Raw genomic sequence first — 12,584 nt, forward strand, 5'->3', positions numbered from 1 at the left:
CATCAATGTAATTTAAACATGTAAAGACTTAAGATCCATTGACTTTTAATGGCTTTTAGAGTACTAAAAATATTAAAGTCGCTTTTCGAAACCAGGACATAGCCATAAGTTTGCAGTGTCAATTCCCAAAATATTTTTTAGCATAACGTTTAAAAACGTCCATACATCAGCTTGGCAGCAATGATTGCACTGAATGAAGTTTTGCCCCCATTTGGTTTTTATGGTCTAGTCTTCACCAACTGTTCAACCACAGCTCCTCGGCTTGGCTCTCTAGTGCCTGGCGCTCGGAGGTGATCTCCCATCCAAGCACTAGCCAGGCCCAGGACTGCTTAGCTTCCAAGGTGCATTCAGGCCATATGTCTGCTCAAGACTTAAAACTATGCGACTAGGTATGTCTCCAATTAGTGCAAACAGTGAACAATCCAACCTTTGATTTCAAGAATTTAACAACTACAGCATTTATACAGAACTCCTAAAAATCAAAAAATGGAAAGCGCTCCAATGCCTGCTGGTTTCTCTAGCTTGCTTCTGACAGCTGCTGTAGCCAACCAGCCTTTGAATAAAACCATTGAGCACATTTGTTGAAGTCTACGTGGAGTTGATCCATGGTGATGAGTCTGGCCCTTACCCTAGGAAGCAGAAGATAAAGGTGCAATTCCACATGAACTTTCAGAGAGAGATGCGTCTTTCAAACTAGCAGTAGGTTCAATGTCGGGAGCATTTTGCACTCAACATGCAGAGCCCTCCTTGAGGCTCCTCCTGAGGGGGTAGAAGAGTGTGCCATATGCCAGAGTGCTGAGGGATCTACAAAGGCTAGTCAGCCACTCTACAGACCAACTAGTTAAAAAAGATCAGTAAGTGTAATCCTTTTGGCTGCATGGCTGTGGAGTGACAATACAGCTAAGGCTAAGTAGAGCTCCTGAATACCATAGCTCCCAGGCCAGTGCTTATCAGGAAATCAAGGTATTCTGTCAAAGCAGGAAGGGAAGGGAAGCATGCAAGATGCTGATTTATGTTCGGACCAACAAGCACATAGATTTATAGATGCTAGGGTCCGAACGGACCTCAACAGATCATCGAGTCCAACCCCTGCCTAGGCAGAAGAGAGTGCCGAGGTCAGATGACCCCAGCCAGATTCCAAATCCGAATCGAATCAGGAGACCCATGGGTCTCCCCATGGCCGATCACCGAGCACATGAGGGGCCCCTCTGCGCTCTTGTAGGATGCTTCATCCGCCCCACCATCGCAGGGTTCACGAGCTATGCCCGGTACCTTGAGGTATGTGGAAAAAACATATAAAGCTGTGTCTACGCCGAATCGCTGATTATCCGAATCAGCATCAAATCTGCAGATTCAGATTCGGCCGGATTGAATCAGGATAGTGATTCAAATCAAATCACTGTCCCCAATTCAGGCCAAATCCAAATCGAATATGGCCCGTTTCGTACACCCCTAGATCATAGAGCATGTTGGTCTATGATGGAGCTGTACCAGACACAAAACAGAGTGGCAGACCAGCACTGTCCTCTGGGGCGCTGGCTACAGACTGTATTAGGGGAAAGGGTAGAGCTAGAGCATTACAGGGCATATGACCAAAGTAATCTACATCAGGCTTCACAATGAGTAATAGTTATGGAGTTTACCTAGACAAAGTGCTAGAACTAGGAGACATTCACTGGAAGGGATTTAATAGCCCCTAAATGACTTCAGATGGTGTCTCCAGTCCTACCTGTGCAAAAACCAAGCTACTGGAAAACCAATGTGTAACAAGGCCCCTATACATCTCTTATTACTTAGTCAAATATATTTGGATGAGGGAGGAGAAGGGGGTACTGTTTTTCTTACCTCTCCAGGATATATCACCTGATTAAATGTGGAAAATATCTTACATTTTGAAGTCTAGAGTAAGCTACATAGACATTCTCAAGTTCTCTGCCGCAACTGGCTGTGATCCCTTGGTTCTTATTTTGATAATGAAGCAGCAGCAAAACTTTTGAATAAGACAATCTTGAGTTGTAATTTAACTTCTCCTAGAAGCTCAAGTCAGAGATTTTGAGGGATGATCCTGCTCAAGTAACAAGCTGAAAATATGACCAGTAAATATGAGGAAGGAACTCTAAATACTGCCAGACTGGACTCAAGACAAAAGGAAAAACCACAGGCTCTACCAACCTGAGCAAGAGACTTTACATCGTGCTGGCTGTAGCATTCACTAGGACATAAATCAGACGATTCATGAAGGGCTCTGGTCTGCCAATATACATAAAGAGAAATACTAGATGGAAAAAAGAGGCAGAACTGAACTGGATCCATCTTCTGCATAGCAGAAATCCTTTGCACCAGCAGAAAGAAACTGATGTTTGACAACCACAGTAGGTTTGGTGAATGTAAGCTTTTACATACTAATTAGCCCCCACAGAATTTTGACCTGTGAAAGATAGTTAACTTCAGAGAAAGATTCATAGGCAATAATACACAAAAATGGAAGCGAGTGCAGCCTAAAGGGGAATTAGAAACGTCCTATAAACATCATCCTCTTCCACTTATGCCGAGGTTCAGAAGGAGTTTAATACTAAGAACTTCTTTGTACAGTCAATGAAAAATGATTCTAGTTAGGAAGCCTTTAATATAATGCATTGTGTCCATGTGAAAATAGGTACCCACCGACTCCTCCTCCCAACTCACTGAATGTTGTAATAGGTGCTGTACGTAAGAGAATCCGTGCCTGGAGAATTTACAATCTAACTAGACAAAGAGATGAGGAACTGAGAAAGAATGAACAACTTATCCAAAGATTTACAAAAATAACTAAGCCGTTAGCTGAAGCCAAATCTCAGGCCAGTGACAAGCTACAAGATCATCCTGCTCCCCACAAATAACACCTCAAAGCTGGTCTACACACAGCTTGATAACTTAGTGACAATGATTTGCAAAGAAACACCTTTTGTTTTGAAATTAACTTTGTCCTGCATTACTGAAGTGAAGACAGTAAAATTCACATGGGTACCACAATTCCCTACATAACTGTCTCTACTTTAATATATATTTGCATTTGTAAGCCTAATGTGAAAATAGCTAGTTTGTATTTCATTACTGCTTATTTCTCTTCCAATAAAGACACAGGCAAGTTTTAGTCATCTTCTGCTCGACCACAGACACAAGTGACTACATTCAGCCAATCATATCCCTTTATTATTTTTTTCCTTTTAACAAGGTAAATGAGTCCATAAAACATTTTACAATTTTGCTTATGAACAGCACATCAATAAACTAGACAATTGTTTTAAATATATAATACAAATGTAGGCTATTGCCTCATTTAAGTTATAACTCCTATATATCAGTGCATATGTATAAGTAGAAACGATGGATCCAGAGTTCAGTTGTTGGGGGTCATTAAAGACACCTACCCTCACTGAAACTAAGTACACCTCTAGGTTGCTCGTTGAGTTCAGTAACTCCCACATCTATGATTCCTCTACAGACCATTTTACCATGTTACTTATATGACAAGTTAATCCAAAACACTAACCTGTAATCAAAACAAAAAGCCAAAGAACTAAATGCTGCTCACTTACAACGGTGTAAACAGAATTTGGCCCAGAATTTTTTCAAGTCTATACTTAATCTAACCACTCCAATTTTAAAGGAATCCTCAGATAGTGATCTGTGTTGTCATCTGTGGGGGCCCCCATTTAAAAGATATTTAAATCACCCAATGCCTAGTCAATGAGACTTAATGACCTAAATACCTTTATGGAGCTGGGTCTTTGTCCCCATTTTGACAAGTTTCTGTAAATTGGTAAGATCTCTAGGGCAGCAATTATCTTTTGGATTAGTGCCTACCCACAATGGCACCTGATCCTTTGCTGAAGCCTCTATACACTACTGCAATATAGGTTAGAAATACTAAGAACACAAGGACCCTCATGGATTTCACAGAGATTATTAACACACTTAAGTATCTTCCTGAACTGGGTTTTAACTGTCTCTGACCATCAGGACTTCTGTGACTCCCCTTGAAGGACAGGGTAAGAGACAATAAATATCATTACATTTACAGAAAAAAGCCTTGATTTCATATACTGGCTACACAACTTATAAATTTGCCATAATAATCATTGCTACACAGAGAAATTATTTATAAAAATAGTATTAAAGAGAGTATTCATAATTTCCAAGTTTCTCAGAGAAAAATGTTTAGTTAATTAATACAAATATTATATATGGAGCCATAGCATTTTTTTTTTTATTTTTTTTTTTTGCTTAAAGCTTTCTGCCTATGAAGCACTGATTAAGAACAACCATGTGCAGATATATCTGCAAAATAAAAATCAATCCCTCTCAAGGGGGCTCCTTTTAGTTTGAAGTACATTCATTTTGACAGCAAAGTAATCAACTAATGAAGATGTGCTTATAATAAAAAGCTAGATGGCTGCCAGATTTTTAACTACTATATGGCCGAGATAGGAAAGAAAGGTTAGATCCTTCTCACCTTTCTTAGGCAGTAAAGCCCCATTTAAATGGGATTTTTGCAGAGGTAAGAAAACTGGGATTTTTAGATCTTTGTACTCTCCCTGTAGAAATAATTGCAAATCCTGGATCCACCATTTTTCAGTCCCATGCCTGGCAACTCATTTACATAGCAATAAATAAAACTTAGTTAAGAAAATCAAGAAGTGTTACCAAAAAAAAGACAGATCTGGCATCAAGAGTACAAGAAGGTAGTAGACAAAAGTTTCAATAAACTTCCAAAAGTTTTTTTTTATTACACAATAGTAAATAGAAGATCTGTATGCACATAGCACAGGCTGTTAAAAGAGTCTTATATAGTGGGCTGAACTCAAAAACTGAATAAAGAAACCTCACTTACATAACACAAATTAAGTAGAAATTAATATGGGACCTTTAACTTTAATATATCCAGTAATTTGAAATAAATTAAAAAGGAGAAGAAATGTTTTAAAAATGCATAAAATATTTAAAGCTTAAAGTCACTATGCGATGTGTAGATATTAAAATTAAAAGTTACAAGCAGCATTCCATGTTGTAAAAAAGAACTAGACCCTTGCAGAGCCTATGATCAAAGGTCTTGATCTTGAAAGGCAATGCATTATACTGAATGTAAATCTATTGAAGAGTCTTTATAAAGTTAGGCCTCTGGAACTTAGCTGGCAAGCAAACTTGCTTACACAGCGTAAGCAATAAAATGCAATTCTTGCCCAAGATCTGACTAAAAGTGGGCTTTGGAGAAGACAAAGTGGACATACTTATTCAATTAACGTCCTGATTATTTCAAAAGCAGAAGTACTACTACTGTGCTTTTTGTTGGTCATACTGGAATTTTTAGTAATTCAGCAAGTGAAAGATTCTTATGGCATTTTTACCTAATTCATTTCAAGTCGAATCAGATTGTTACCTGAATTTGGAACAGCCATTAAAAAAAAGTTTTACTGCCCTATAAATTTACCAGCATAACATTTACAAACTTTCTTAAAAGTATTCTCTCATCTCATTTTTTAAAAAATTACACTTCCCAGTTAAATACTAATTCAGAAATGTATTATGACCAATTGCTGTATATTGGGAAGTCATCACCACACTTCCTGAACTACTTGTTAACTTCATTTCTGTTTTGTATAGACAAAATAATGAAAACACCTATCTGAAGCCTGCAACACCCTGTTTACCCAAGTAGTCTTAACGAAAGCTAGAAGACTACTCCTGGAATGGTTCTACACTTGAGTCACTGACAACCCACTGATGACTATTAAATCTTTACCAAATCTGAAGAACTTGGGCCAGTCCTGCTGCCACTATTTGCCCACTTTCTACATCAAAAGGCAAATCTTTCCTGTTTCCACAACTGATTTGCATTATTTACTTTAATACTAAATTGTAAAGCTTAACTGTGCTTGATTTATAATCTCTTTAGATAACAGGGGAACTTGACACAGTTTATATTCTTAAACATACTGCTTTCAAAAACCAGATTCAAAAATTCAAATACCTCAATATACCATGTTTAGACGAGTCTACTAATTTAAATGTTTGCCATAAAGGTATCCCAATGAATTTAATTAAGATGTTCTTTAAGAACATTCCACCAATTCCTTTACAGCTCCCTTCTCATTCATTCCACAAATATTTCAAATGAACAAAAGACATAACAAAAGCACAAGGGACACAGTGTTTAAAAGCCTTGATAAGTACAGCTCAGTCTGGAGTACTTTGCTGCCAATGTCAGTGAACAGTTACACAGCTCTCATACAGAATGCATTTTTCAGGGACCTTTCTGTATTTTAAATTTAATCCATTCAATGCATTTTACACACATTTGTGACACTGAAAAAGTCACCAGGCATTTTAGTTGAAAGGTGTCACACTTTCTGCCAATTAACATCACCTCTACAAAAGATACCAAAAACTTTCTGGTAAGACTATATTATAAACTAGCAAGCTGCCATTTTTAAAAACAAAGGCATTTTTAGATATGTAAAAGTTAAACTAATCTAAAGCCAATACATAATTCTAATTTTTGTCAGTTGTATAATTGTTTTAAAACAATATGGTTAAAACAAAATTTAACTATTACATTTTCCTCTTGTACGACAAATTCTGACCTATAAGGTTATGGTCAAGTTAGAAATTCACACCTTGAAACCTAGTTTGTGCTGAAATCTATAACTGAGCATTACCTTATAATAAAACAGATATGCCCATTAATTTAAATATACATTAAGAATTGCAGAGATCATATTCATTTGAATTTCAATCTGTCTATGGGTAAATTAGAATTTACACAATAAAATACAACTGCAGTAGTTGTCAGAATCAGTCACATTATTCAATGTAAGTAGCTTTCTTTGCAAACTGCAGGAAATACAAGTTCTATAGCCATTAATTTAATATTTAGCCCATTCCTAAAATTAGCTGATAAACTCTTGCTACAGAAGTGTACAAAGAATATTAAATGAATATCATGGTCCATCACACAAGCCATGAGAATGTCCAAACTATATTTTGCTCCACTAAATGTCAGGAAGATTTGAAAACATTTTAAGTCATTCTAAATTTAAATCTAACATAAAACAAAGAATTATGTGTAAATATGTTTGGGAGTCAAAACATTTAGGAAAATAATACGTATTTTCTCAAATAACAAAAAGTAAAGACCCTGTTCTCCACCACCCTAGCATAGCTACCGTTAGCACCAAGCTTAAACAAACATTCATCTGATTACCTAGAAAAAAAACTGTAAAAGATTGTTTGTATAAAACATTGCAGTACTGGATTCACAACAGAAAGAATTCAGATCAAAGTTACAAATTTCATCTTTCATTTGCTATGGAGTATTTAAGAAAAAAAGGGGGAAAATGTAGCCTAATCAAACACTGTGCAATATACTAAAATAAACTGTCATTATTTGAGTTTTAAATCTTCAGTTTAAAAATAAAGACATGCCGTAGTAAATCCAGATCCATTAACTGCCAAAATTTAATTACATAATTATAGAAGCAAGTATATAAAACCAATCAATCAGAATGCAAACCATGTAATCAAAACACTGGTTTATACAAGACATCATTTGGTGATATCACAGAAAGCAAAGTCATGAGACGAACATTTTTATGTTCTTTGACTGTCACCTGGTCAGTTAGCAATTTTATACCTGAGATGAAAAATCAAGAAGTAAAAAACTCATTACGTTGTACATGGAGTCCAGGCAAATAACAACAGCAGTTTTCATAACTGCAATTTGTAAAAAATATATGCAAAAATCCCATGATTGGCATTTTTCCCTTCTAATTACTTTACATTTAACTATTTATATGCACACGATATAATTTACTGTCTGCGTCAAAACAGGGTTTGAAAATATTTTAAAGGCTCCTGTGTCCTCAATAGTTTAACTATCCAAGTGGAATTTTGAATAGAATTAGCAACTCCCACTTTTCAGTTATATGAAGCAGAAGGCACATTAAAAAAAGAAAATCTTCTGGGGAGCTTTCAGTCCTACCAAAAAAAAAAAAAAAAATCTTTCCCTAAGTGCTGAAAAAAAGAGTTAATCTAACCAAAGTGATCAAAAGATGTTACGTTCTCCATCTATGAGGCTACAGCAGAACTGATCCTAAACTCCAATAAAATTAAATAATCTTAACAGTGACTATTGAGGCAACTGTGCCTTCAGCTGAATGTCAAGGACAAATTACTATTATGCTGAGCAAAAGGCAAAGAGAATGCAGAACAGAATTGGGTCCCATTTAATGATGCAAGGAAATAAAGGAGAAACATTATTTCATGATAGATTCACTGCTCGTTTAATATTACTGCTTTGCAAACTATTGAGTTCAATGAATCACTATCGCACAGAAATGGAGTACAAACAGAGGATTCCATAGGAAGAACACTGTATTAAAGTGTTCCTTTAGTTTTCATCTTCTTGGAATGATAAATCATTTCCTTGATAACAGACATTTCATTCCATATTCCAGAAATATCTTTGATTTGCCACTAAAATCACCTCAAAAGCAATAACGTTTTTCATAATCACAAAAGCTAAATTGATAAATACGTAGGCAATAGACAGCGGAAGATAGAAACTGTTCGATTAAAATGAGACTAAACTTCAGATTCTGAAACTTAATTCTTTACTTCCACAGCTTCTTTCTCAAGCTTCTCTTTCGTCTTCTCTTTTTCTTCTACTTTCTCTTCTTTTTGAAGCATTGCCATGATCTCAGCAACCTGACTGGTTGAAATATCGATATCTTCTTTGTCAATCAGTTCTACTACCTACAAAAAAAAAAAAAAAAGTTGAGAAGGCATTAGTTTAAAATCCTAACCTATAAATGCCATCTCAGCTATAACTAGGGGGAAAATTATGTAATTCTCATAAGCTTAAGCAAAACACCAGAGCTTTTCTACTAGCAGTGTTGTACTAAAGAATTCAGAATCAAAATGTATTTTTTTTTTAATTCAATGTCCACAACGGCTTTTCAGTGACTCCAGTGGTTGTAGGTCTCAGTCCAGTTCTTGAATAATTGACAGGCTAACAAAATGCATGGAACAGCCCTGTGCTAGCGGCTGTCTGCTTTCCCCAGCGCAGGGCTCTCCTTGCTCTGGCACCTACATCTCCCCATCCCAAGCTCCCAGTGCCGCAGGACCTGGGATACAGACAACTGGAGATCAGGGATGTCTCCATAGGAGCGCAGCTCATGGGAGCCTTGTATGTGGACAGTCTGACTGCCACTTCCTGCTGTATGCTTTGAACAACTGGGCAGGCTCACTGCTCACTTGTTGCATGACTGCAATCTGATGAATTTTATCCCAGACACCAAAAATCAAGGTTCCTGACATGCATGTGTTGTGTGACAGGATGTACAATTTTTGAGAACCAGGACAAAAGATCACATCCATTAGGGTAAGTTCTATTTGGATAAATAAATATGACTGAATCCAATAGCAGCTCAAAAGACACAGGGATAGAATTAAAACAAGCTTAGAAAAAAAACTGATTTTCCAAAGAGGAAAAATAAGATTCATCAAGACAAATGCTGCATTTTTCACACCGCACTCTCCTCAACACGTTCACTGTCACTGTACAGAGTAGGAAAGTGACTTTCAAGTGAGCCAGCCTGCTAGTTCAGCATATTTTCATTTCATTCCTAGATCTACTGTGTAGTGTGGAAGAAACATAAAAAGTGAGCAAAACAGTGGGAAGGTGGAAAATGGAACATAGCAGCTGAAAGCAAATAGTGTTTACAATGCAACCTAAACTACTCAAAAATTCAGGCACTGAAAAGTGGGCAGTGTGCACTTCCCAAAAACTTCAGATAGCAGTGGGAGAGGGAAAGGGATTCAGATTAATCAGTAATTCTGGGGAAATGCATCTGGTGCTGCAACCCTCTTAGGCGCCACATGATGTGAGCTTCAGAACTAGAAAGATTCTGTGGCTCCATAACAGAGGAACTGAAGGGGCAGCTACTTATAAATAATATATCTGGTGGCACAATACACTCCAGGATTAGGTAAACGTTAGATAGAAAGAAGCTTCTGGCCAGTAAATATGTAAGCCTGAGTATTTCACTTGCATATAGTATACCGAAACGACACATTATGGTAGGGTTTTAGCTACATATCAGTCTAAACTGTTTGCAACCATTAAAACCCCCACAATTTCCCTAAAACAAAAGGGGACAAAAAATGTACACACACACAAATCTGCCTTTTCCAATCCCCCACCCTCATCAGCTCACTCAGTAAATACTGTTTTAATGCTGCAGGATATGAAAACACTGTTTATGTACATCCATAATTTTTTAAATATCAAACATAAGGCTTGACTGGGAGCAACACCAAAGATGCCTGAGAACATATCAAGTTCAGTGGATGAACGAAGGTTCCACAGGTGTGTTTGATACTGGGAAGAGAAACCTTTTGGGTTCAGGATGAAATGGATGCTTAATGGGGGGGAGGGGAGGAGAATCAAATACATCCTCCAAAATAGCAGCATTAATATACAGTACCTCATTAACAGCACTCACCTAGACCAGGCAGATATATAATTTCAAATACTGCAGGTTTTCAAATTCTAAACAGTTGCAAAGTAAGATTCAGATACAAAAAATTATATGAAATGAAGTAGACCATGGTGCCACTCAAGTCAACAATTCTGTATACAGGTAAAACCAGACTCATTTTATTAAGCTGTTCTACAAACTCACCTTAGCAACATCATCTATATCAATTTTACCATCCTTGTTTTCATCTAGTGCCACGGCAATATTATTTAGTTTGCTCTCTGGAATCTTCTGGATTTGTCTCATCACATTGATAAGCTCACTGATGCTGATGAGATTCTCCCTAAAGGGGAAACACAATCTGTATATGGGAAACAGTTACTCTAAAGGTGATAGGAGTACTTCATACTGAAACCTGTCAATAACTCACAGGTTTATTGCTCAAACAGAATACAAAAGGGTAAAAATGAGTTAGGAACAGTAAGCAGTAGGATCTTTATTCTCCCCTAGATTCTTAGTCTTGAGGTTTCCATATGCTGTTTTGCACATACCACAGTATAGTAGAGTTGCCATATATGTCTGCATATGTACCTAATTCCCTTTTTCCTTCCTTATTCATCCAAGGTACATTAACCTTGCCTCAGTCATCCTACTGGACTTCAAAGGCTAGTCTATAGACAATGGAAAAGTCCCTTTAACAAATCCTGGGAAAGCAACAGTGGGAGTATTTGCTTGTAAGAGTGTGTAAAGTATCACTGCTCAGTTAAATCAGGCTTCACTTCTATAAACTCTGATGTAAGGAGCAAACAATACACATAAGGATCTCAAACACATTAGGGCTATGCAAAATTTTGGCAGCCATTTCATTTCGGAGGTGTTATGACCTGTTTTGGCACCTAAACACCAAATCCGAATCAAAACAGAAGGCTCAGAAACATCTCTGAAACAAAATGAGGCATCCAAAACGTTTCAGAAATGTTTCAGAAAATTTCAGAGTTTCGGAGCCAGGCTTGCAGGGAAACAGTTGTACGCTGCTGCCCTGCCGTGTGACTCAGCTCTGCAGGGAGCAGAGATCCACACTGGCAACACAGGGCTGCATGGGTGGGCAGTGGCGGCAAAGAGACCCCCGGCGCAGATCTCTGCTCCTTGCAGAGCTGAGTCGCGCGGCAAAGACCAGCAGGCTTGCTCACCATGCTGCACTGCTTCCCTGCCCCGCAACACAGCATGACAGGGATCAGAGATCTGTGCAGCGGTCGCCTCACCTACACACACCTCCTAACCAATCTCTGCTCTCTGAGGAGCCATGTCACCCAGCAGAGCAGTGCTAGTCCCTGCCAAGGGATCTGGCTCTGCAGGGAGCACAGATGCAGGGCAGTGCGGGGTAGGCAGCAGCAGTAGTGAGGAGACCCTGGTGCGGATCTCTGCTCCCTGTAGATCCAGGTCGCACGGCAGCACTGCCCTGCCGTGTGACCTGGCTCCGCAGGAAACAGAAATCTGGGGCTGCATGGGATGGGCAGCGGCGACGAGGAGTCCCTGGCATGGATCTCTGCTCCCTGTGGAGCCAGGTCACGTGGCAGGGACCAGTACTGCTCTCATCGGGGAAGCACAGGGTGGGCAGTGGCAGCAAGGAGACCCCTGGCGCGGAGCTCTGCTCCTTGTGGAGCCGAGTCATGCAGAAAGGACCAGCAGGCTTGCTCACTGAGCTGCACTGCTTCCCTGCCCTGCAACACAGCATGACAGGGATCAGAGATCTGCGCAGAGGTCTCCTCACCTACACACACCTCCTAATCCACTTCTTTAGAGGAATTTCTACAAATCCAAGGAGTATAAAGTGGCCTTCATTAAGGACAGGAGATGCAACATGTAAAATACCCATAGGACCCCATTTGACTTCTCTGCTGGGCCAGCAGAGAAAAGGGGAAACCATCTTATTTATCCACTAATCAGCTTTGAAATGAAAATCATTGGGCTACAGAGATGAAACCTACAATGCCATTTTTGTCCTCTCTTTCATAAAAGAGCTGTACTTAAAAGCGTTGAATAACTTGCATGCTATCAATTTTC

General features: G+C 38.6%; 1 protein-coding gene across 3 annotated transcripts in view; it reads right to left on the reverse strand.

Moving 5' to 3' along the window:
* Window positions 1–3,174: 3,174 nt before the first annotated feature.
* LETM1 (leucine zipper and EF-hand containing transmembrane protein 1) overlaps window positions 3,175–12,584 on the reverse strand; it is a 55,106-nt gene continuing 45,696 nt past the window's right edge. For 2 of the 3 annotated variants that reach the window (XM_019478740.2, XM_019478734.2), the window contains exons 13-14: window positions 10,725–10,881; window positions 3,175–8,793 (exon numbers count right to left, since the gene is read on the reverse strand). In XM_019478740.2, the coding sequence (XP_019334285.1) occupies window positions 8,644–8,793; window positions 10,725–10,881 (307 nt within the window). In that variant the 3' untranslated portion in view covers window positions 3,175–8,643. The remainder of the gene's footprint in view (window positions 8,794–10,724; window positions 10,882–12,584) is intronic. The other variant, XM_014607702.3, reaches the window with a different exon arrangement.

The sequence above is a fragment of the Alligator mississippiensis genome, chromosome 2 (genome assembly GCF_030867095.1).
Source record: "Alligator mississippiensis isolate rAllMis1 chromosome 2, rAllMis1, whole genome shotgun sequence".
NCBI lineage: Eukaryota > Metazoa > Chordata > Crocodylia > Alligatoridae > Alligator > Alligator mississippiensis.